The sequence below is a fragment of the Ostrinia nubilalis genome, chromosome 11 (assembly GCF_963855985.1).
Source record: "Ostrinia nubilalis chromosome 11, ilOstNubi1.1, whole genome shotgun sequence".
NCBI lineage: Eukaryota > Metazoa > Arthropoda > Insecta > Lepidoptera > Crambidae > Ostrinia > Ostrinia nubilalis.
In genome coordinates, this window is record NC_087098.1 from 5,543,917 (window position 1) to 5,571,186 (window position 27,270).

Sequence of the window (27,270 nt, forward strand, 5' to 3'; positions counted from 1 at the left end):
ATATTCAATGTGCCTCTTACCATTCGGTGATCGCTTCCTGTTTTGACCGAATTGATCACAGAGACATCATTGAATATATGCTTCTTCGTCGACAAGATGAAGTCTATCTCATTTTTTGTAGCGCCATTGGGATGCAGCCATGTCCACTTTCGCTGTTTTGGCTTTCTGAAGAAGGAGTTCATCATAAAGAGGCCCTCCTTCTCCATAAAGCCAGCCAGCAGTTGGCCACGTGCGTTCCTCTCTCCATACCCAAATTGCCCCACTTTCGGCTCATTATCGCTTCGTTTACCTAGCCTCGCGTTGAAGTCCCCCATCACAACGGTAAAATGGGACCGGGAGCTATGTATGGCTCTGGAAATATCCTCATACATAGTCTCCACTTCGTCGTCGGGGTGTTCCGTGGTCGGTGCGTATACCTGTATGACCTTCAGCGAATACCGTTTGGTGATTCTGAGTATCAGGTACGCTACCCTCGCCGAAACACTCTCGATCTGGACCACGTTGTTGACAAGGGACTTGTGGACGATAAACCCGACACCACCCTGGGACTGCTGGTCGCCCTCCCGGTTATAGAGCAGGTTTCCGGATTTGAGAATTATGGTGTCCTCTCCCTCTCTTCGGACTTCACATAATCCTACGATATCCCACCGTAACCTGCTCAATTCTTCCTCGAGTTCCATTAGCTTCACGTCTGTACGCAGTGTGCGAGCGTTATAGGTTGCCAGGGCCAGAGGTCGTCGGTGTTGGTAGCTTGGCATCCCCCGGGGATTCTTCGCACCCCTTGCCCCACCGTTACCGTGACCGCTACCGTGGTCCGGGATAGTGGGGCCGCCGGGGACTAGGGGCCGTTTTTTTGTTTGTGCCACCATTTGGAGGGTTTTGCCCTAATCGCCACGCTTGGCAGGCGGGTTGGCGATCGCAGTTTTTTACTTGGTTTCGCACGCAGACGCTGCTGCCCGTCCGGTGCTACAGGGGTTTGTCGCCTCTTACGACACGCCTCCTGTGGGCGGTGGGGAAAAGTATTCTTTTACGGCCGTCCCCACACGGCACGCACGCATCTTTATTATACAAAAATATTATGATGAAGAGGCGTCCATTTTTTAAAAATTATTTGAAATTACCCGATGCACATATTCAAAACGGCGCCAGTTTCCCACACACGTGGTCCTCAAAGTTATCATCCTTTAATACGAAGTGCAGTACAATGCAAGCGACATGTGGGTGGCTCGGTTTATGCGACGCTCAATCAGCCTCGGTGCGCACGCGCCAACGAATCGTACCTCGAATTACTATTGGCACTATTTGTCGTGATACGCATCGCGGTGGCAACTCATGTTTACTATGCGATTCTCTATGGTCGTATTTCGGACCACCAGAGCTGATCGCGTGCTACCCAATGATTTTATTGCGTTCTTATGCTGAATGCGGTTAGATAGTCAGAAGATTTGCAATAGTAATAGTCAGATCTGCCCTAAGTTGAAATTGAAAAAATTAACATGCCCAGTTAAAGAATAGGATTATTATTTTGATTTCATGTAAACTATTCGAGTTTACACATTTGACAAGTGAAATCAATAAGAATTTAAGGATTATCCTAACAAATTTGAAGAATCGTTCGTCGAGGATTTTAGTGACACGGCTCCCTCTCCTAGCTCCTCCATGATTTCACCCGTATCAATTACGCAGATCGGCCGATAAGCCTTCGATAAATTATCGTGTGCGCGATAACATCTCCGCCCGATTGGGCCCTGCGTTCGATCGGAATTTGTTTACTGTTGATGATTTACAAGCGACGCATCGTACACTTTTGTCATTCATAAAAATTATAAGGGTTAACTTGAAGGCTTATGTATATTTTCTGAATAAAAACAACCGGTTTTATTACAATTTGCGGGCATGATTTAGATTGGCTTTAATGGACATCAATATTTTTATATCTCAAATCTGGAGCACCAACTAATCATGCGGTAAAACATGTAGTAACGTCTAATTAGAAAGTAACCACGAAAGCTGTAAGCAATTCTGTAATTGGGTCTGATGTAACGAATATTGATGCAATGATCACGAGAGAAGCCCAGACGTCTATTAAAGTGGATCCTCAAAGACACGTGTCCCAATTCGAGGGTCCAGCCATGTTTGTTTATAAAGGCGAGACCACACAGTAAGCAGGCAATCATCTGACCATCGCTCACCCGCTTCCACTCTGTAATCATGGCATCATTACCTCTAATGACGTGTTAACGTTGCTTTATGGGAATGCCAAACATGACGTTCACATTTCGGTCATTTACATTTGTTTGTCTACTATCTTCGGCGTGTTTGCTTTCTTCTAAAACAGAGGGCGGCATTTCAGCCACCGGTGCTTGAGCTTTTTTACTTGCAACTCGGTTTTGGGTTTTGTTTGACCATACTGACGCTTTACAGTTTGCTCTGTCAAATTGTACCACATAATATTTTATCCTATCAAAGATATTTTCAATTTCTTATTTTTTGTTAAGTAAAGGCTTAGATTTTATCTTGATACGGTCTTAAAAATCTGAAAATTTTTCGGATACTTCGCCAATATGTATCTACCCTGCATTTACAGTGAATATCTCGTCACCTTTAACTCTATCGTATTAGGTGGGCGAAAAAACGGTAAACTGTTTCTATTTAAGTGGCGTTAACACACAAATCCATAAGTTCTTATTACTTAATGTGTGCTACTTCCTACTTCTCTAAACCCAAATCTGCGTTTATTTGTTATCTTTGTGATTTTGGTAGTGTTAATGGTTTGCAGTTGATAGAGACAGTGTATTTGCCCACAGTATCTTTCGTAGTAATTTTTATTAGTCTTATAAATCTTTGTGGGAGTGGAGTGTTTAGAAATAAAACGAAAGGATCGAATGGAGACCGTTAGCCGAACAGGTGTATTGATATCGCCTCGGGAAGCCGTGTATCACAACATTTTTCTTTGAACCAGGATCTCTGTGTTGTTTATTTATTACCGTTTAAGTACTAGCCGCAACAAAATTTGGAATGTTTACAGTAAATAAAGTGGACAAGCACATTCGTTTTAGTACTTATTACCTTTTTAGCTGTAGAAATATTCTACTCTTCAGTCTATTGATTTTAATTCGTCAGTTTGTACGTGTTAGTTAATTGATATTTTTTAATGCTTATATTCTTTTAAAGCAATCTCAATTTTAGTCAACTGTTAAATATTGAATAGAGACGAATTTGTGCGTGTTTACCTTTCATCTTGGTCAATTACCAAATATGCTTGCGGTAGTTAGTGTGTACAAAAACACCACTGGTTAGGAACACCCACGGGTTTCTTCTACCTTCCGGCTGGTGTTAATACGTCCCTGTTGATTTTGTTGCTTTAGCATGTTTATTTTTCACATATATCAAGGCAATTTGATCTTTTCTACAATAGATATATGGTCTGCGTTGACCGCTAGAAGCTGGAGCGCGGCCGCAAGCCCAGCTTAATTCACACTATGTATTTAGCTGAACTTTGTGAAACACAACAAAGACGTAATGATGAAAGTGGTAATGCATTTTTTCGTATGCTTAAAGACGGTCGCCGCAATGCAGATGTTAATCAAATTATCAGTGCGGACTTCCGCGTCATTATTTAAAACTGGTTTATGTGTGCGCTTGTAACTTATTACGCTAATACATCGTAGACTGACGGTAAATGAAATTATTAAAACTAGCATCGAAATAAATCGATTATGCATACACATATTGAGCTGTCGGCGGCATTAAAGAGTAAAGTCACGTCCCAATGAAAGGCTGCGAGAAAAAATCTATAACCGCTCATAATAGTCATTGGTCACGAAGGTGGCGCATTGTCCGAGGCGCCTGCAGTCCTCGCTACCCGCTGCGAGGTGTTGCCCTACCAATTTAAGGTGGCGGTATTAACTCCCTCCGTGTTCAGACGTAAAGGGCCTTTCAGAGGTCTTTTAAATTGGTCTACGATACTACACTCCCCAGGATGTAGGAGCTCGCCGATTGAATTCACACCCGCGGTTTCTGTGTCCCCTTCTCATTATAAATTAAATGCAGGTATGATTCCGTCTGGCGCAGTCGTGTGTGAACCGTGGCGGGGGAGATTTGTGCCAGCCGAGTTACACTGCTTCTGTTTTAGGTAAATCTTAATTAAACGCACCCAGGTACTTTATCAAAGAAAATTTAATCTTCATTCATTCATTAGAAAAAGCACACAAATAGATGTATACTGTTTATACTGTACACCACAAAAACAGCTAAATAAATAAAATACACACCTGAAACTGAAAAGAACAATTTATTGATACATGAGATTTCAGTTTCCTTTCGTTAGGCACGCGCTCTTGTTATGAATTTGGTATCACCAACGAAATTTTTAAGTGACGATTTTTAACTATGAGCCAGCATAGATAGACCCCAGTGATCAATAAATAAGAAGATCAACGTCATAAATATTTCATTTAGTTCAAGCGCCTAATGCACCATAACTGATTTTCTAAAGTTTGTTTTCATAAACACGTCTTCAAGCAATAAAAAACTGGGTTAGAATTAAGACGGCATACAAAACTTGTAAATAAAATACGAGCTTGTCGAATTCCATTAGAGGTGGTAACTTTAAATTTGCTGCTTTTATGTATCGAATTGACTGATTCAATGGTAGTTCAAGGCCTTGGGGCGTTTAATCAGATTCTTTATGCTCTTTCGGTGTGTTTACTTAACCTCGTTCCATTATTGTGAGTGTATCACGTTTAGAATTCATCATAGAGTGTCCTGTCTCAACAAAGGAGTTACCAGCGAGTCGACAGGCCGTGTCTTCCCATAGACCGGGCATACCCTCCTCACGTGTGACGTTATGCATTTGTTTGTCCGCAGCTGCGGTGCCGACAACATATTTATTGTGCTCATTAACCTTCAAGAACGCTATTTAATTGTCGGCCGTTTTTTATTCACTTCACCTTTGACCCGTCCGCGACTTATTGCTCCTCGGCCTCTCTTTGAAAGCGAGAACTGGATGTTATTTATTATCCAGAGAGACGGGGATGCGTGTCGCTTCTATCTTTGTGGCGCTTGTGTGTTCTATGATTTATGCGGTTATAAGGACGTGATTACTGTCGCACGGAATCGTGTGTGATTGTTCTGCCTTTGCCTTTCATCTGGGTGGAAGATCTCAATGTGGCAGGCTATGCTAAATAAGCCTAGATAAGACTTGTTCCGACTTCATTACAAGTGTTGTGTTGCTTTTTTATGCGTGGCTATGAAGTTACTTGTAAGGTTGTTAGCTCTACGACGAGCTAACAAGAACCTGTCCATTCACAGGTACTTTTGAAGCGCATGTACCACTGTAACATAATCGAGGCTTAGCATCATAATGGGTCGGAATATTGGTCTGGTAGAATTTGTGTCGACGATATCGTCAAATGGTTGACTATTTCTCACGCAGTGTGAGCCGATACTTGCGGGGGTCTAATATCACAGGCTAATGATCAAAACACACGGTTTATAGGAATTTGTGTATACAAATGTGTTTATTGAATCATAAGCCTGTTGCGTAATGTAGCGCGTTACAGGGATTATGATTATGACAGTGTAATACCGATGGATTTGTGAGGTATTCAATGCCGCATTTTACTCCACCATGATTTTGTTTTTCAATGAAGATACTACGGTATGGGTGTGTATGATCATAGTTAATTAATACAGGTTTCCAAATGTATAATATACAAGGTTGCCTAATAAGTGAATGAATAGGCATCCACGAAATGAAAGGCGTGCCTAACTTACATATTTGGATTGGACTGACGTGGTCCTCGATCGAAAATGTCATTAATATTGTTCCGAGGCTTTCTATCAGAGCAAGTTATTCACTGCACTTTGACGTCTTCATACACATTATCGGCAACAGTAAATTGTGGTATCATGTCGGTACCGTCGTCGGTATGGAACCGTTTATTGATTGGTATCGTAGTTTGTCCGCTGTTCACTTTGAATAAAATTCGAATTATAATTAATCACAGTTGCGTCGCGTGGGAGAGCGTCGCGTTGTGCCCGACGATCTATCATATTTTGTGATAACGCCACTAGGACGCGGCTTGTAAACGCATTGAGAAGATCGGGTTTGAGGCTCAACTATGCGACAATGGCCGGCACAATCGTATCATGCCATTTCGTATTCACTAGGCTGTATTTCAAAAGCTTTTTACATCGTTTAAACAGTAAGTCGAGACGTTCATTTGAATGTATGGAAGTTATGATAAGTGTTAGTGTGCAGTCGTTCCCGATACAGCCTCAAACAGGATCCGCCGACGCGCGCGTTCAATCTCCCAGGCGATCTAGCGGGCCTAGGGAGTCACCGCAGCATTGCGGCTTTTATAAAGACGACAGTGTCGATGACAACAATAAAATCGGATCATAAAGTTTCGATCGCACCCTTTGAGAGTCGCTATGCAATCTCGCCGCTCAATTTTATTTCCAATAGCTGCGTAAATAGATAGGCGGGTGGATGTAAACGAGGGGCACCCCGGGGCTCCGGCGGAGGCTCCTGTCAATTGAATTTGTCTGCAAGCGCGCGCTGCATTAATAGCGCACTAAACTGCGTTCAATACTATTATTGATATTTTCATAAAGCCACGTATCCATTGTGCGGTGACGACGGTGAATACGTGTCTCGTTTTAGTGCGTTTGCGTTATGGTATTTGATATTTTATGCCGGCGCTGCGCGTTATGGCAGTTAGTTCTCTAGTTTTATTGGCGTCGTATGGTTTGATTTGATCATTTAATCTTTCGGCTTCCGGTATTTTTCTGGTAAAGCGTGTCGTTACTGTCATAGTCGTTTCGAAACAGTTCCTGGAATTTCTAGTAGATTTTTATCAGCGATGTTTACTTTCGACTGCGACGCGACGGTTGAAAGTCAAAGTTATTTTTTATTATTAATTGCTTCAATGATATCACCTATTCATGATCAGATTCTTTTTTTTTTCGAATACAACTCTCCTTAACTAATTACGAAAGATAGTGTCGTTAGCAATCTGAAATATCGATACGTGATTTACATTTGTTTGATAAGAGTGATCGTGCAATTGGAACGCTATTCTTTCGTCGGCCATTCCCACGTTATTGTCGCGCGATCGCGTCTGGGCCTGCGCGCGCGCCTAATATCGTACTGTAATGTGTTTATTAGCGCCGTTGCATTTAATGGCGCGTCATTTAACATACAATGTGCAATGAAGTGATGCGCTGGGATACTTTTAAGATAGAGATGAAATTCTGACCCTAAAGAGTCTTAATCCAAAACATACTCGAGTATTTATTTCATATTGACTTATGTATTTCAAATGTCAAATTCAAATTCTTCGTAAGTACCTATGTAGGCTTTTCGTTAGGGCACTTCGGGACAACATATTAGACGTTTTCTACAGTATTCGATAATATTATTGACACCCGTCAAATATTCATCAACAATTTGTCCAAATAGTGCAAAATATGGCAGGCCAAAAATCATTGAGACTGTCAGAATCTATCGTTAATAGTTACAGACTTAATTGCCCATTTAATTTGACTTGACAAACGGGTATTGTCAACTACTGAAGAGTTTTGTAAAAGCACTCTTCCCATCACTACTCCTGCATTTCGCGTGCTGAATGTGATCAGCTCCCAATAATGTTCTTTATGCTTCTTACGCACGCCATTATCTCGCTGCAGCGCTTGCAGCCACCGGCGCGACGTTTACACGTTCGTTAACGATAATTTAATTTGATGATATTGTTATGGCGCAGACGCATCGCCTGTGGAAATACATTTATGCAAATACACTTGTGTAAATTATTCCGTCTACGAAGTTCGATGTTATGGTTATTGTTTTGGTAATTAATTTATTTTAGAGTGCAGTTCTGTCTCCTGTTTGTTTTGTAGTTATTATGATAAGTATGAGCTGAAAACTATTCAGCTTCGACTGATTGCGAGTTATTATTATTGAACATAACAATAACCACCCTTTGAATTCAAATGTTTTCCAACCTTTCCTAAATGAAATACAACTTGCACATTATGAAAGGTAATTTTAAAAATAATCTTCTAGAATGTCAAATTATAATAATATGAGGGCAATGAAAAAGCTAGCTCTACACATGAATGCTTAATAACCATATTCATTCAATATTTATCCAATTATCTTTTTAATAGATTAAATGGTCATTTCTTACCGGAAACCCTCGCGTGACCATCATATTCCACTTATTAAGTGTCAGTACTAAATAGGCGATGAAAAATATAAACATTTAACTCTGTTTGCCCGGCCATTATGTCAACACGAATGTCTTAATCGCCGCACATAAGTTTCGGATCGAAAGTGTTTGATAAATCTCCCCGTGTCATCATTACCGAATGTGATCTACGCCTCTCATTAGCTCCCACTAAATAAGATATCCGATGATTAACTGCCAAGAAGGCTTAATTATTTTATTGCATTCCAGCATTAATAAACAACCGATCGCTTAACGCTTCGGCAGTACGTTATTCTCGAGCGGTAATGCACCTTTAATGTCTAACACATGATTAACCGTTACCGTTACAACGTTAACCTGTTAAAATATCGTTAACATACGGGTGCGAAATAACGCCGCCCGTTTTATATTGGGCAAGAGAAAAATATTAAGGCCGTAGAAAACCCGCCGCTATCCCAATCTAGTTTTGTGAGATTATTTTCTAATTGAAAGTTAATGGACAACGCTTTAAGCACACGTATTAAATAACGTTAGCGTTATTAAGTTTTTAATGATGCTTTTGGGTTTATAAAAATAGATTTTGTTGTGTTCGTTGGTGCATCGTTAGTGTGGACTGTCGCCGTGGCTTGCGGCGATGCAAATTAACATGTTTATTCGGATTTCACTTGATTTATGTCGCTATAAAGAGGTTGCGTTGATGAACCTAAACTCTAATATCATTTTGTAACTAATAGTTCCGGAAAAAAGATGATCTGGGTGTATGTAATTTCTGGATGGGTCGCACATGTGTAAAATATCACACAAAGTTTAGTTTGGTGGTTTGACATTCTACGCTTGAAGGAACCTGAAGGTCTGAAAAGAAATTTTACTAAGGATCCGTAAGGAAAAGTTTGCTGCCTGATTAAGGCTTATTACTCGCCCATGTTGGCTCTTTCGGCTTTCTGATGTAACGTCAATTGTAACAATCTACAAAGAAGAAGTAGATTATTAATTTTTGTACTTTTTACTCGTAAGACCTCTATTTCATTAGCTTTAGGCACAATGTAAATCCGTCATTAAATTATTCAAGAATGTGGCAAGGTGTCGTGCTTTCCATGCGGATATAGTTGTGTTAATCTTCCTTTATAGTCCAAACAAGGTCGCTATGTTTTGCAGATTGCTCAATTCTGACTGCTCTTTCAATTTTATTATCTTTATAATTTATAGACTACACGGTTTTTATCGTCGCCACATCGTAAAACATTATTTTACGTATTTTCATGCGACACGCTGCTAAACAGGGACACTCATACATATTCATAACTATTTTGTCAGCTAATTTTTAATCTTCGTGTTGATTGAACATCGTCGTCACATAATTAATTAATTAACGTATACATTACGGCATTAATTTATTATTTGATGCTTTTTCATTTTATTACTCCATTCAAACTTGCATATTTATTAAAAGGTGTATCGTAAATGTATAAATCATAGTTATAGCACTATTAGTACATACATGAGTTATGTGGCGAGTGTAGTTATTGCCTAATAATTTAAATAAGGCTAATGACATTACATGTTCCTCGGGCGTCGAGATAGGCATGTTAGAAATTTTGTCGCGGCCACGTGTGACTTTCATTGAATGTGTTGCGTCGACATATTTTGGTATCGGCGATGTTATCTTTGTGTTTTTATAATAAACATGTCGTTATATCGTTAATTGAATTCGACAGTGCGGTTTAGGTTTTCGAGTTATCTTTACGAGACGCTGCGCGGGCGCCGCGCGTATACGCGGGTCAAACGGCCATATTAATCGTTCCCGCGAAAGGCTTTGCTTCGGTACTTATCTTTTAATTCAATTTACACGCGTACGGAGCTTGTCGATCGGCAATTTATCGTCCATAATTCAGGTTATATCAGCTAACAATCTTAATTTCTTCATTCAAGATGTATTTCGCTGACGTGCTTGTTTACGTCTCCTATTTTTTTAGATTCTATTTGCATTTTGAATATCTTAACCTTTGGATTACTTAGATATTGGATTTATTAGATGTCATGATAAATGTGTCGTCAAGTATGTTTATCCGTTATCATTGTCGTCATAGTGTGAGCTTTTCTTAGTTTATTTTTGTAGTTGGTGTGATAGTCGAATCTATTGATTATTGTATTAATCTGAATATATGCAAGACCAGATTAGTGAACAAAAAACTATTTACCATTCTTTCAATCGACTGGTTTCCTTAACCATTACTTAGATTTGCGCTGTTGCCAAGAATCCCAGTTAGAGTTGAATGGAAAATTTCCATAATTTTCCACCACCACCGAGACTTTTTAATTTATATCAGGTGTATATTTGTTTACAACATTACACACCCAAGTAGGTAGAGAGAACAATTTTAATGAAGTGTCCCGCTCTCGCTTAGCCACCTGGAGTAGGGTTGCCAAACGATTGATCAAAAATGGAGATTTTAAAATATAGGTAACAGCTTCGTCAGGTGCTTTTCGTTTTTTGACAGGTAAATATGAATAAAAATCTTCATATGGTAGAGTTTTGAAGTTGTATTTATTAAGATTGACCACACCTAGTCTGACACTTAGTTTCTTTTAATTAATCTTTGCTCTAACTAACGGAGTACGCATCTATGAGGTACGATAGCAAAAGGAGGACATACTGTTAGGGAGGAAGGAAAGACAAAATACGTAAAAGGAGCACATGTCCTCCTTTTAGATAACACTTGGCAACCCTAACCTGGAGGGGCTGAGTGCCGACAGTAATAGAGAGGTGTGGCGGCCCGCCCTCGGCTGATGCTGCGACGACAGCCCCGCAATGAACGCTGTTGGTTTTATTCTAAAAAGAAAAATATTGCTGGTAATCTCAGTAATTATACACTCAACATCAAATAAATCGCACCTTCCGCGACGCGAACTTTAAAGATTTTCTTCTGACACAATCATGGTGCCCCAACAATATTGGTGTTATTTGAAGATCTTACGTGTCCTTTTTAACAGATGGATAGCGATTAATCCCAATTTAACAGTGTTTTATAGCCTTAAAAGTTGGCTCAAGCGTAACTACCTATTTTTTGAAGAAGTGACTCTAGATCCTTTTAAAGACACATTTTTGGAGTAAAAACTTTTCCTCTAATGAAATGAAGTTTAGAATATGCTTTCAAATGGTACCAATGTTGGTGGGAAGTGGGGATGCATACGTTTGATAAGTGCTCGTTGCGGGAGGTGCGATTTATTTGATGCCGAGTGTAGATATCTATCTAGACTCTTTATTTATCACACAAATACTTCGTCGGAAAAAAGAATACTTACAAAACTGAAATTGCACATGGTAGGTCTTATCGCTAGAAAGCGATCAGCAAGAAGCGAAGTCTTCAGACAACACATTATGTAGAACAGTTGTGTAAGATGAAAAGTACCTGTTTATTGCCCAATCGCTCTTATAAAGTGCATTAATTTTTGTCATTTTTTATTTAGTCTATATTAGTTAGTTTGTTTGATTACTGTATTTGACGCCAATTTCTTGGTTTTAAGACACAATTCATAAGTTGCTTTCGTCGTATAAAGTGCAATATAGTCTTAGATTAATAAAACCTAGATAGATAGTCAGTGCACGAAAGGTGAGGCAGATTTTAGTGAGCCAGAATGGCTTACTCGTAAACGTCACATGAACTGTCAAAGTGAAACATTGGTAAACACGTCCGACGACTTTTAACTAATTAAGACGGTTTGTGCTGTGAAAGGGTGTCTAAATACATCAGAAAAACTAAAGAAAGTGACCAGTGTTACATTTCATAAGTAAGTACTACGATTCGACGCGTATTTTGCTTGAATTTGGCTTTCAAAAATTAAATACGGGAATGATACCAGTAACAAGAAAATTTATTTCCCAATTGTTCGCCGTACAAATACACTTATCTTCCTTTTTTATGAAATCGAGACTTTTAAGTCGATTTATCTTATCGTAATTAGGTAGGTACTTTGAATTCAATAAATAAGTAAGTACATGATGCGTTTTGTTTTTGTTAGTTATAAAATAATTAAAAATGTATTAAAAATTTCCCTACTTTCGGGAAAATCGCCTTCACTGTCTACACTCCCCAACAAAATTGACACTAATGACATAAGATTTTTGCCTCACTCTTGACGAAGCGTTTGTATGAAGACTATCCATCTAGGTTTTATTAATCTAAGAATATAGTATGTTGAATGTTGTAGTTGTAAATAGATGGTGTTTTACAAATTATTGAAACAAAACGCAATTTAACTTTACGTACATTATTGTTATGTACAGTGTTATTGATAAGCACCTTATCCATGTATGTGTGAAATATACTAACAGTGCTAATAGGATATAGGATTTAGTTAACTTCAGTTACGTATGTGGATACAAAATCGTTGGGTAACGTAAATATTGAATGCTTTTCAATTTTATCTCTAAAACCAGATTGTTTGTTTTGTTTTGGTCGTGTTAGCGTTCGGAAAATCCGGTATCATCTTGGTTTATAATCATCGATGACCAGCCGTGTGCTCGTGTATATTTTTGTTATGCACGTAATAGTATAAATAGGTATTTTTAAAATAAATTGTCATTATTCTAACTCAAGTGTTATTTAGAATCAGACTATTGATTGAAATGCCCGTTTCTTTATTCAAATGTACAAGTGGAGTGCCGAAAGTTGGCCTGTCGAATAAATTGCGAAAACTCAAGTGTCACCAAGTTAATTAATCTATTCACTTTTATTCGCCGTAGACTCGAGAACATTCGAGTCTTCAATAAGCTCAAGTGTTTGTTTTGCGGCTGCGGAGTTTGGAGTTCAAGTCATTACGAACTCTTTCATTACATTTTTATTATTACACTTTAGACTCTCCGTTATTCGTTATAGGGCTTTTATTTCTGATTTTATTAACACTATAACACTTGTTTACCTCGTCCAGCCAACTATTTGGTAATACTTCGCTAGACGACTTTACGATGCTGCTTTTCCTTTTTGTGAGATTTGAATGGTGATTGCGAATTCTTCACGGTGTATTTTCCAAGAGGACCCGACGTGAATCAGATGACCCGCTTTTCAAGAATTAAGAGTGAATCCGTATACGATTCGGTTTCTTTATTTGTCTTGTACGCAGCGAGACTTCAAAAGTTTAAATGATATTGTACAATTATGTGCGCCGGGCGGGCACTATGACAACGTAACATATTGTTAATCCTACATTTCCAAGAAAGTAAGGTTGATCGCTCTGCCTGATGCTGCGTCAAAGATGATTTTGTAAGAAGGTGTACCTGCAGATTCTTTTTAATATCTTTTTTTCTGACAAAATTGTTCAGATTAGCAATTTAGAAAACAAGTCTGTTGAGATCTTTGACATTTATTGTTTGAGACATGTACCACTCTATAATGTACTTTCAAACTTTTTGTACCTTACACAAAGTCAACTGTATTCATCTCATAAACGAGCTTAATACATTTACTTCAAAATCTACATCACGTTTCTCAGATGGCGCAGTATCATAGGCATCAACTTTGCCGCGCCACTCTTTGGTTGCTTTTGAAACCGCAGTTGGGGCACCTTTTCTCACGAATTCGCGGCGCGGGCGCCTCGCGTGGGCGGCCTATCGCGGGCCGCCATCGCACGTCTCACTGCTCACACTTGCCATATCACCTATGCACTTTACACACCCTTATTTGGTTACCATTAAGGTCCTATTTGTGCTCATCCATGTCACCGAGCAAATGGCCAGGACAATAGTACAGACCTTTGTTGCCTAGTGCGTCTAATTAGTCAGACTGTTTAGCGCTACACTCGCCGCGGGCCAACATTAACCACGGACTATTCAGTGTGAAATGATGTGATTTGTTGCGATACGATAATCGTGAAGGCAAGGCCAGATTTTAATAGAGTTTCTATTTGCGTCTATTTTTAATGTCATGCATTCAATCTGTCATTGCAATTATTAGATTGAATTTATCCTGTACATAAGTATAAAGATAATCTATTTTGGTCAGTTTATAGGCTGCATGTCGTAACTTGTAGTGTAGATAATGTGTTATTAAAGATGGCGTTTTTCGTATTTATGAGCCATCATGACTAAAGGATCCGTGACAGTGTCTGGTTGGCATGAATATTTTTCACAATGGTCATGCATCCTCAATACTTCAACGTAATGGTGCATGCTGAAATATACACGCGTAGCTCTTGCCATCTGTAAATACTCGTATTCAGACTTCAGCTGGACCGTTCCGATAAAAGAATTTATAGTAGTACGCCGAGGCGCCATCTGCCGCCTACAAGGGTATAATAACATCTCCGCGTCACATTAAACGTCTGTTCGGAGGACATCGTATTTCAAGAGTCGTGTACAGATTCATCTCGCTATTATTCATAACAATATTCGCATATATGCGAACATTAAAACTCGTCGTAAGATGTTTTCGACCGCGGTCACATTGTCAACAGATATCAAAGGGTGTATTTTTCTGAATTTATTGTGCTCGCCATAATGCTGTCTGGGTTGGGCAGTTAACAGTTTTAAGATTATTTTCCTCAAGTTAAGCTGTTGTTGTGTTGTGCAAGAAAATAGGTTAGATAGCTGTGTAGAGTTCTTGATGTAGTTAGATGTAATTTGATACTCTATGTCTGAATATTTAAGGTGGTCTTCTTTTGACCTATATAAAGCATTACTTAATACTTCATATTGTCTTCTACGGGAGCCACTTGTCAAATCAAAAGAAGCTTTAAATTATGAAAGTGTAGATTTCACAAATCCATTACGTGATTCAGCAGAACCTTATTTTGACAATCCTCGGCTCTTATTGCATTGATTTACTGTTTTTAAATTCTTTACTCCATTCCAGTTATCTGAGGTCGAACAGTTCCCTTGCACATCATTAAATAAACGAGATGACAATCCCAAGTTCAGGGGGGTCAAGAGAAAGATCTTGAATCAGAAGTATGACCTGAAATAATGCGGCGCCGGCGCCACCAGCGAAAATCTGAATCATTGTGTCCGTTACTTCGATCAGCTTCATTTTGATGCAAATGTTTAATCCCGGGTCGATTTCGCTTTATGTATCGGAACGTTTAGCATTTCAACGTGCACTGCAAATTGTATGGGGAACGCGAATGACATTGGTCTTTGTGGAGATGAAAGGGTGCTTCAATACCAAATGACCACGAATTTAGAATGTTTCGTGTTATGTAAATAGAGGTCGAAGATTCTGTAATGCGGTACGATGGAACTTATTGATATTTACTGCAGTGCGAGGATAACCTACAATTTTAGATTGTCACTTAATATAAGTTAGTTACTATCTAGAAATTATTCTTTGTAAATGTAACTTGATGGTTTTCGTTTCATCTTGTTAAGGGTGTTATTGTTAATGATCTTCAATTAAATAAACGGTTCATTGTTGCTACCGATTTGTCGCTCGGTGATTTATCTTCGGTAAATTTATCGCTCAATCAACGTCGTCGCTCGCGCCGGTTCGCGGGCTGATTGGATTTCTTCATAATTACATCTTTTGACATGTACGCGCCAAGTTTCGTACCTTCAAGCCGCCAGGGCACGAGATCGTGGGAGCACCGTGTAATCAGCTTTCTTGACCGTCTTGTTTTGATTCGGCTTCGTGGAATTAGGGTTTAAGGAAGAGCTAGGTGGCTGCTTTTGTTTCATTGTTTCAATCAAGATTCATTCACACCATATAAGCTAGTGTGATATGGGTACATATCATACATAGTCAGCGAAGCCATGAAATTGCTTACAATGTATAAAACTGCAATAATACTCATACCTGTTCCAGATGTTGAAGTTCCTTGATTCTCGATTGCCCATATTCAAACACCGATGAGAGGCAGGCGTCTTCGCGTACTCTGTTCGCACTTTCATTTCATTTTTATGTTATTTTAATCAAGCTGCATGCAACCTGATACGCTGTTATTAAAATGTTTGCCATCCTTTTTGTAATTATTAGCATCAATGACGCTTAACTACACGGTCGTATACTTAAGAAAAGTGTCGTCGGTGTTATGAATTCCGTACATCAACACTTACAAGCTATCATCGCCTGTAATTACTGTAATAACACGCGGTGGTTCAGTAGAAAATTGGTCCTTAGCCTTCACCGGTCCGGCGAGGTGCTCTAGTAAGGTTTTTATGATTGCACGTCATCTCCAACACAAACGAGTTAACTAACAACGACTGCGTAAAAATTACCAAGAGACCAAGATTCTCTCTTTACTAACAACATTTTCGATTAAGTTCTAAAAAGCCAGTTCTATTTAGTCATAAGACTCATTTTAGTTAAAATACAACTCGTGAACTTGAATTCTACAGTTTTCTATCAGCTCGTAGTCGAGAAATTTTCCTCCAAATTCTTTTATCTTTACCGAGTGCCAGCAAAATGAGAGACCCAATGCATTTTGCGCGTAATAGGCCCTTATCTGAACAGATTCCGGACGCCCCTTCTCTTTATTGTCATAAAATACAATCTTGCCTTCGAGATTTAAGCGCGTGCCCACAAAAAGAAAATAATTAACTCTTATTTTCGCAACACCCGAAAAGCGATATCATGTAGGGTAACCATTAAGTTTGTGTTATCTTGAGATACGGTAACGACTGCCGAATGCTTTGGCCGCACGTACTCAAACGGAATAATAAACGATCGGGATAATTCGCACTGACGCAAACCAGCTTTGAATATTATTTTTTAATCTGAATTTTTACCTTGTTCCGTTTCATACCTTTTAATATGTTCATCTACCGTTTTTTCATAATTAACAAGCAAATTGTAATCAGCCACTTATTTCTTAAAAGTTTCATAATTGAGAAAGTTGAGAATGTCCTTTTTGAATTCAGAGTCTTTTTTTTACGTAAACGTGGAAACTCCCTACCTGTGTCATACATAAAGAATATAAAACAGATGCACAGTGGTGTAATCCATATTTTTAATGACGCAGGACTCATTGAAATTCCTTGGATATCCTGTGACGGGGCGGTGGGGCCGCGAGTATCGGCGGCCATCACGCCACCCAGCTCGCTCTCGAACCGAATTTCGGCGCGGTGGTCGCAATTAGGCGCGATAAATGCCCCCGACATCCGATACACCGGCTTTTCATTCGATTCATTCGATTAATCGGTCGAAACCAACACGGAATCCGATTTTAACAGGTCGTTCCTTTTGCTTGTTTATGTAGCACCTCGTGCGATATTTCGATACTTATCGCGGCGTGTTCTCATGCGATGAACCTGCTTATGATATCGTCAATGCACCGTTTGAGTTACCATCGTCGTAAAGTGTGAGTAAACGACCGCATCTGAATATACATATTTTCTTATGAAATCCACATATTGATAACGTTTTCATTCGCGTATTGATTTTCGTTAATTTTGATGTCACAGCTTGCTATCGCCTTATTAGTATACCCGTATAATGTTATTACATCGACGATTGATATTTTTATTGGTAAAAAGTAAGGCTGGGGTTATTGTGGTCCAAACTGCCCGCATGCATAAGAAACAGGCCACATATCAATTATTTTGACACCAAGTATTGCTCCGCCCGTTAACCAATTATGGTTTGTTAAGTTTATGTCTCACTATCAGAAGTCAATCGGAGCTCTACGACATTTGCTCTCCAATTATCGAATAGGAACTTATGTGGAATGCGGTAAAAATGTTGGTCATGTTTGCAAGTTAAGTGCGACTTTCGAGCACTTAGCTTTATATGAGTTTATTTACTTGTTTTCGATCGCAGCTTTTGAGTTTTACTACACAGTAAGCTACTGCAATTATCACGTATTTGTCCACGACCGTACTGAGTAGGGTCGTACTGTAAATAACAACGACTAAATCTTTTCTCAACAGCATTAATATGCCGCTATAGGAACACATGTTTGTTGTATGTCAGCGATTAAAGCAATAAGGTCAAATATGTACCAACGTTCAAAAACAAATTTGAATGCAGCTGCTCCACCTTTTTTAGATCTACCGTAGCAGTTGCATCGGTGTCAAAACCGAATGAGCTAGTAACGATCCCCCGAACAATACGGAATGTTCAACCATTACAAGGCGACAAAACTCTAATATCAATAGAACACAATAGGAACAATAGTTGCCCTCTGTCAATTATGCCATCATTACCATTGGAATAAACGACGTAACGGATCAGATGATGGACCAAAAACAACACGACGACAACGCGACGTGGTCCCCGCTGCATACTCCAATTAAACGCACGGCAAACTAGATCTTAGACGCCAATGAATAAAATTTGAATTTCTCCCCACGGCGATCAGTGATCTTGCATTTTCGAAATGTCGAAACAGTTACCCTATAAATGATTTATAGACTGCGGCGCCGTTTAAATTTTTGTCACTTAACAATGTACAATGAATCTGAATAATTAAAATGTTGCACGCCTGTTAATGTTCAGTATGAATATTTTAGAATATTATCAAAGGTCATTATTATGCATTATGAAATTCTAGCGTGGAATCTAGTTTGGGCTGTCGTACCGGTTAACTTGGAAGAACCGGTTGACGATTAAAAATTAATACAACACTAATTAATACAGTATCTTAAGTTTACAGAAGCATAGCTGCTAATTCAAACAATTGTTTATGTAATTTAAAACACTCGTAATATTAACATACTCGTAGTTGAATTTGATCATGGTTTGTTTATAGAAAGCCTGGAAAATTATAGGTAATCTTATTGGGTGTAGGAGCAATTCCTATGAGTTGCAACAAGCCCTTTCGTGTAATCCCATAAATTCTCTTTGGTCTTGTCTAGATTTGTTTCTAACAATGTTACAAATGAAATCTAATATTCAGTAGTAGTAAGGGTGACTCAGAATAATAATTCAGATTTGCATACCGTTTAATACGATGACTTCTAAAAAATAATTGTAGAGATCTGGTCTGTATCTAAAATACAATATTGTCTATTTGCTATGCAGGCTACATCATTATTTTACATATGCCGATCACTATCTCATGATTTGCTGTTAGCAAAGTGATTTAAATTTCGTTCTTATTCTAGGGACCAATGAGTTGGTTATCGTTGAATGCGATTCGGTCGATGTTTGCGATTATTTGATCCTCGCATTTGTCAAATATGATCGAGTCGTGCGAAGGTGTTATTCGTTTTGTCGACACGCGATCGTGCGATAAGTCAGAAGCTTGCCACTTGTAATTTGATGGGAGGTCCTCGACTCTTGTTCCTTTTTGTTTGACATTCATACAGTCATGATTTTTAACATAAGTCACTGTCAAGGTTGGTCTGGATTATTATTTCATTTGGCTGCGGTGTAGGTCTTGAAAGATTTTGGGTTATGGATGGTGATTTAGGCGAGCTTTAAGATTGCAGATGAGATGAGATAGCAATTTTAACGATTCACTTCATGAAATTTGGTCATCTTTCAATTAGTATGGCGTGTCTCCGCAGGTGGCGCTTGCGTTTCCCTCCATCGTTCATGTTTGCAAATGCGCGTCGTGTCGTAAAAATGACAAACTTACTTTTATTGCTGTGTACGACATGTGTAAGTAATACATGCTCGTGTCGTGTTGTATGGGTTTTGTCAGCGGGCAATTGGCGATTTATTAAGTTGCATTGTTGATTATTTTATTAACGATTCATTCCATTCGTGTGAAGGTTTATCGTTGGTTGTCGTTATTTAAATCTCCTTGTCGGTGTTGTGGATAGGTTAACGAATCAATTGTTTATTGCGTACTTACTCAAGTACATGACTTTTATTTTTTTCGAAGAGTTTTTGTAACATATGTATCTCTGTCATGTGTATCATATTAGTATCGTCGACAGTCGTATTCGTTATGTAGCTATGACGTCTTGTGCTTTTATTGATGGGGTTTACTCATTACGAAATGTTTTATTCACAAGCAAGACGATATAAACGTATAGATTTTGCAGCATTTCTCAATTACTTAACAAGTAAACCATACCAAAAGTAGATGGCGATAAATAACAATATTATAGGTGCGTACCGGTGCGTGCGGACCCGACTTGTGATTGAGAGTTACGAGTGTCATTAATATCGTAATGGTATCGATTTATGTTCGCGGATCATCGCGGTTTTATTGCGAGCCTCGTGTTTAATTCTAGATACATTATTGGGCTCTGTTATTATGGAACGCCAATTTGTTACTACGGTGTGTGGTAAGCGATATCGCTTCGAGTCTATTAGTTTTGTGCGGTGGAAATTGTTCAGATTAATATGTATTACTCGTGTAATGTACTTTATGTAATAAATATGTTGGTAATGAGTGGTTAGATGAATTACCTCTATATTTGTGTTAGATTTAGGTAATATAACAAAGTCTAATGATTTTCTTGATTCAAGATTGTCGTTTTACTGAAAGCTCCTTTCTTTTCGACTGCAGTTTTAAACTAGGCACTTAAAACTTTAATTTCGGAGTTGACACCGCAAGTGAACGTTGAAATGATTTTGAATGCATTCCTTGGGTCAGGTCAACTTTGTTTGCCACCACACTTTTTACATTCGCGGTTCCGATAAGCCCCTTTGTCCTGCAGGCTTTTATTTGTTCCGGCGCGTTAAAGTTAATTGAAACTCGCGGTAAATGGATTCGGCGAGATCTGATTGTTTGGAAAAGGCATGTTTCTGTTGTTTAAACGAACGCACACACTTTAAATGTTTAGTAATATCCATTCCATTTCGTTGAAAATAAAATTACAATTTATTAAGTTGACAATAATTTAAAGAGCATATTAATTTTTGTATTTACTCGTACATCGTAATGGTTATATGTTATTGTTTAATTGAACTTAAATTTCATAACGAACGCAATGAATTGTTCGAATACGATTTACATGGGTTCATTACGATTGTCAGCTGTACGGCAATTAATAAATCGTAGGATTGCTTCTCGGTACCGCCAGACAGAGACGTCCGACGAAATTGGCGACTTTCTCATGTCGCCGATTAATTTTAATCGATCATATAAAATGTTAATCAAAGTCGTGATCAAGTGGCAATGTCCAATATTTATGCACATTTCTCAGTACCGAACAACGTGAATTTATTTAAATCGGCCTCGCTTTATTTATAAAGGCCACCAGCGAATCCAAATTGAAAATTAACCCCACTTAGGACACATCTCCTGGCGCTTTGGTATTTTTTCACGATATACTTTTTTCGTCATGTCAACACCGTCGATAAATTATGAGCAATCTAACAACCTATTATTATGGGGCCTGACATTTTATTTAGCTTAATTTTTGGGCAAAATTGAATATTTTTACCCAAAAATTTCGGCCCGCGGTGCAGGAGAAATGGGTTCCGAGATTTATGTGTGGGATGATTCAGAATAGTTATTTAATTTTTTTCATGATTATTTTAAAAGCGGTTTGATACCGGCGATTAATTTGACCAATAAAACAATGTAGCCGATCAGATAAGTGATTACACAGAAAAGATCTGTGTAGATTTTCTTTATATTTATAAAAATATACAGGTGCTAGCAAAATAGTTTTAGAGTGGCAATTAATTAGTAAAACCATAAAATGACGTGATGTCAACGGTACATAGGGTACGGTACATGTTATTATTGTATGAGAAACTTAAATTACTATTTATAGTTTGATTAAAATTAGCCTATAACATCCGCATCCCAGATCAATAGTTTATGTTTTGGTCAAATGACGTAATGATAAGTAGTAAACGTTACCACAGAAATTTCCATATGCCGCCATAAAAAAAGAAAGATCACCTAGTTAAACCACTAATTGGAAAGGGGGATACATCCAAAATATCAAAAATACAGCCTCCCTTCGAACTGATATTATAGAACGTCTATAGAATGCAAGTGTCAAAAAGTTGACACATCCAAAATTGGCCTTCTTATTACTTACTACTCAATTGATCCCGTGTGTGTCCAAAAGTCCAAACTCGATCCGTCAGGTGGGGTCGTTGACCCGCGCAGGTAGGGCTGATGATGGATCCGCGCCCTTATCACCTCCGTCTGTCGCCTGCCCTCGGCCTCAAAGGCATTGTCTTTGACCGCCGGCCCGTGCTAATACACTGTAGGCTTTAAATTAAGTCTTTGACATTAACGTGGTGCTGGGAGTAGACTTTGCTTTGACATCAAAGTAGGATTTTTAATGCAGTGCGTTATATTACTATGTTATTTTGAATATTACAAGCATTATTTTGTGGTCCAAATAATGTGCCTACCTAATTTAAAACATGATAATTTTTTAAAATGACATTTAGCTTAACATAATAATTTGATAAAAAATATTGATTATTAGTGTCAAAAAAATAATGAAAATCTAATTTGTATTGTTTCAGACTGTACAAACGAACAAAGCAGAAATTAAAGAAATGTAAGTACCTATAATTATGCACATTTATTTTGCTGTAACAGTGAATAATATAATTTCGTAATTTATTATTATTTGACGAAGTGATGATCGAAATGAAAGATAAAGAAAAACATTACAGATGAAATGTGTTAAAACGGTATTTTATCATTTATAATATTATGTCAAGGCTCATGTAACATTTACAACGTGATAAAATCACATTAAAGCCAAAGTGAAAGTGCTTAAGGAATAAGCTTCAAAACACAGCGGCGTTCTAAAGCCAGGATCAATTTCACGCGTATCTCTCACTTACATCATACGGGAACGTCACTCTTGCGTAAAGGCAATAAAGCTCAAACTGATGGCGACGAAATAAATATGTTTTAAAATGTTCGGCGCGCAGCGGTCTCAATGGACATTTAGCAAATTGAAAAACTGACAGTACTCCGCTTGACCCCGGCGAAGCTCGACCCTTCAGAACCAGTAATGATGATATGATAATTGAAAATATAAAACGGTTAATTCAATATGATGCTGGAAATGGGGATGCAGTAAAAAGATAACGACGCGATATCGAATTTCTCGTTTAAATGAGACGATTTGATTTCATTTACATTCGTTTTATTCGATTCATCCACAATAAAAAGACACATGTTGACTTAGTAAAATCAGTAACTTGGTCTGTTAATGATACTATTATGTATTATCTTTTTTTCAGATGGGACGTAAAAGCTCTTTTGAGTTCAATCCCGAATTTGGTTGCCGTTATAGATCTGACGAACACAGCTCGTTACTACGATCCGAGAGTAAGTACCTATTTGATTTACATTATTTTATTTAGCTTCTAGTTTTTTGTTCCCCGTGGCGTACATTTTGTAAGAACTTCTCTTCCGAAGCTGCCTCTTATTGTTAAAAATAGGGAAAATAAATAAATATCTATATCTGCTCAATACGAATGCTTCTCAGGACATTCTGGACGTGAAGTATCGTTCCCATACGTTCATACAGTTTGTTACAGTCTTATACCGCATACCGCACCATTCATTTCACGGCATTTCTAAGTCATGTATTCTCGGCTTTTGTTACCGATAATGAAAAGTAACTGCCTCGCGGTATTTGCTGAATGTAACTCCACTTGTCTCGTGCTTAAGTCAGAACTTAAGGGGATTGCACTCTGTGGACTGGGATTTGAAAATGTACTCGTCAATAACAATATTTCTTAACCCGTGAGATTTTCATCATCGTCATCTCAGCCGTAGCAGCAGCAGTCCCGTTCACTGCTGAACATAGGCCTGCCCCAATGCTTTCCATGTTGCCGTGAGATTTTAAGTGAATAATTTATTGTGTTTTATGCGCATTTGATAAGAAACTGCAAACACTTACAGAGCTCTACACTGTGGAATTTAGGGTTTCAAAAAATATGTTGAAATATTTAATTGTTTTATTCATCTTTCGGTTGATTTCCTGTCAGGACAAATGTATGATCTTTTCGAAGATAATTCATAAATTCTAGGTAATTCAGCCTTAGAAATGGATTTATCTTCAGAGGTTTTCCGTTTTGAGTTCTCTGTCCGAAATATGTCGCGCCCTAACTAGGATGTGCCCGTAGGACGCCGGCTCGGGCCGGGCCGCGCCAGAATACCTGGAAGCTGTAAAATTATGCTCACTTTTACGACTGAAAGTCACATTTTCCGCTACGATGCTTTGTTCGTAGTTGCGTCTGATTGCCTTGCATTCATCTTGCGGCATAATCTGATCGTAAAACCGCGTTTTCATGGACCTACTCCGTGTCATATATGAGGACAAAGTGCAAGAGTAGTAAGTATTTATTTTCGCGGTAAACAACCTCTTGTTTCGTTTACTACGTTTGTGATTCATTGTCTCTGTCAACAATTATTTTGAATACACTAAAAATACCTGGAAATTGGGTCTAACTATATTTCTTTCTTCAACATAGAAGATAATGTGATTAATTTGCCACTTGAAAGATGCTTGGCCTACTTTCAAAATTCGATTTAGTATACGAATTCATCATGTAAATAGCTTTATTGATGAAAATTAAAACAATCATTACAATGTTTGTAGTCCGCTACGCTCTCGTAACTTACATAGGCGCGACCTTCGCTGATGCGCTAACCACGAAGCTCTCGGAGCATTTACCACTTCGGAGCTGGTAGTTCGCACATTCCCCGTTTATACGGTATTCGGATGAATCGACCCACGCTAATCCCCTGATGAGTGACCCTTAACAGTTACTCAGGCCATATTAACAACGCGCCAGACTTCACTCAACGGTAGTTTCTCTGCCATTTTCATTTTTATAGCCACCTTTTGTTGGAATAATGTCTCCGCATACAAACTCCTTACAGCTTGCTTGACATCTTCGAAGTATTTAAATAGCGCATTCCTAAGCCTGAATTCGTTAGTTTGCTTTATGATGAGTAAAACTTTAATTTTATTGATGTTTGCTGGGGATTGACGAATGGTTATTCGCATTACAGAAGCAGTGTTCGTTGTTTCTACGATAATGACTGTAATAATGCAACTGTTTTATCGATGTTTAACGGTCAACTGTTCCCATAGTTTTCGATATACCAGACTCGTCTGCGTGTTTTATTTTAACCAATAAAGATTCACATTTATCACTTTAACTTGTCTATAAATTCTGCTGTATGTTTCGGCGGAGCCCCAATGATTATTTTGATCATACGTTTCGTCACCCTTCGGATAATATCTCGTAGTTGTCACGGGCTGTCCGGATTACCATTCAATTATTACGTTTTGTCTTTCACGCTTAGCTCACCGCACATAATCTCAACCGCGTTCGATTATGAGCTAACACGATCATTTCAAACTAGTTTTGATACATTGAACTCGTAATTAATATTCTTCATTGATTTGTCAGTACATTCACTTGTCGTCAGGCGTTTATCAATAGGTACATATTTCAATATCGTTTGGTCTTTGAAGTCTTCAATCTGTTTTTTTTCTTCAGGTGTAGGTATGCTAAATGTGTCAATATTTTAAACAGTGTGCTTTGTTGTAGGAGCTTCAAGCGGCCGGTGTTGTCCACAAGAAAATTTTTATGCCTGGACGCATAATACCTCCCAAGGATAAGGTGATCGAGTAAGTCCTCTGCCACATTTAACAAACTCGTTTATAACATTCATCTCGTCTGCTCAATTTGGTAATTTATGTAGATTTTGCTACAATGGCATGACGCATTGGAAAATTCGAATGACTTCATGAATTCTTGTCTGACAGAAGATGCGAACTTTATGGTCGCACCAAATGTACTTTTATTGATGAATCGTCATTTCTTTTATTCCACTGTCCCAAATTCGGTCGATTTGACAATTTTAAGACATCTTACATCTTTGTTTTGGCTGTAACTTGGAGGTAATTTGCAAGACTGGAGCAGCACGATGTAAATCAGGAATACTCAGCTATCTATCAACATCTCGTGTTATCGTTTTGCATTCGCGGCGGATTTTAATTTGAACCGTCGAATTGGCGCCATTCGTAGGCCGAATATGGGTAATGTTATAAATCTTAAAGCGTTGTGTGGGCGGCGCGGCGCGCCTGAGGCTCTAGTGGTGTGTTCACAGAAAAACCAGAAAAGTATCTCTTTGTACTTTGTTCGATTGTCAGTTTTGATTGACACGTCTAGGACGGCCTTCACGTTATTTGTGATTATAGCAATATTTCAATATTTTTAATAATATAGTAAGTAAAATTAACTAAAATGAAATTGTAATGGGTTCGTCCCAGTCTCAGTCTAAAACTAAAGGAATTATTTTAGCTCTTCGTTAATGTAGTAGTATCATTTTCTTGATAGTGGTCGTAGCAACTAATCTGCATGTTCCTCATGACTCAAGATGTAATTTTATGCGACCGCAAATCCTGTCATCATCATCCTTATCCTTATGATTTTATCGTATACATATTTGTTTTACACTTTATACCTGGTGGTTCGAGCAGTCAGCTGCAACGCCAGCTACCTACTGCTGATTCAAATCTCGTTTAGGGCAAATGTGATACATTGTAGTGATTACCTTTTCGCCACGGTTCAATCATGGTTACCGTTTACTTTTAACTATGTCACAGTGGTACCGTGGTTCTGCCGGTACTTTCGGATTCAATTGAACCCGGTCGCATCGCGTTCGGCGTCCGCGCCCACGCGGTGGCTCTCGGAATTTGAAAGGCATTTGTCGCTGCGCCGGCGTCGCCGCGTGCTACAGTTGTCCCGGCAACTAAAACAGACGCATACTTTATTAAGTCATAAATTTTGACACTATAAAATTCAAATAAAATCTATACCAACTTAATAGATTTTACTTTACAGTTTGTTAAAGAAGTGTTAAGAGTAAAATTGACGTTATCATAAATACCAGTAAGAGGTTTTTAATGACAATATTTTTTGTAACATTAGTTACACTTTTATGTCAGAGAGGGATAAGATTGTGAAGTGACAACACTGACAACATGTGGTGGTATTATTTACTTAGATCACGAATGATTTGTTTAAGCTCGGCCGTAACTATGAGATTATCGCGGTCATTTGTCTGGTGTTTTGTTGGCTGCGCCTGCGCCGTCGTCGCTGGACTTCGCCGTAAATAACCATCGGCATTTCTCAGATGGTTCGCTCCTGTTATCGCTGGAGGCTCGCATCTGTTTGTCAGTTTGCCAGCGAAAACAGAACAGACAGCACATTTGCATACA

General features: G+C 38.5%; 1 protein-coding gene across 1 annotated transcript in view; it reads left to right on the forward strand.

The window, feature by feature from the left end:
- LOC135076128 (RNA/RNP complex-1-interacting phosphatase) overlaps positions 1-27,270 on the forward strand; it is a 72,301-nt gene that overhangs the window by 9,159 nt on the left and 35,872 nt on the right. Inside the window, exons 3-5 of the mRNA XM_063970596.1 lie at positions 22,535-22,569; positions 23,267-23,354; positions 25,595-25,674. Of these exons, the coding sequence (XP_063826666.1) occupies positions 22,535-22,569; positions 23,267-23,354; positions 25,595-25,674 (203 nt within the window). The remainder of the gene's footprint in view (positions 1-22,534; positions 22,570-23,266; positions 23,355-25,594; positions 25,675-27,270) is intronic.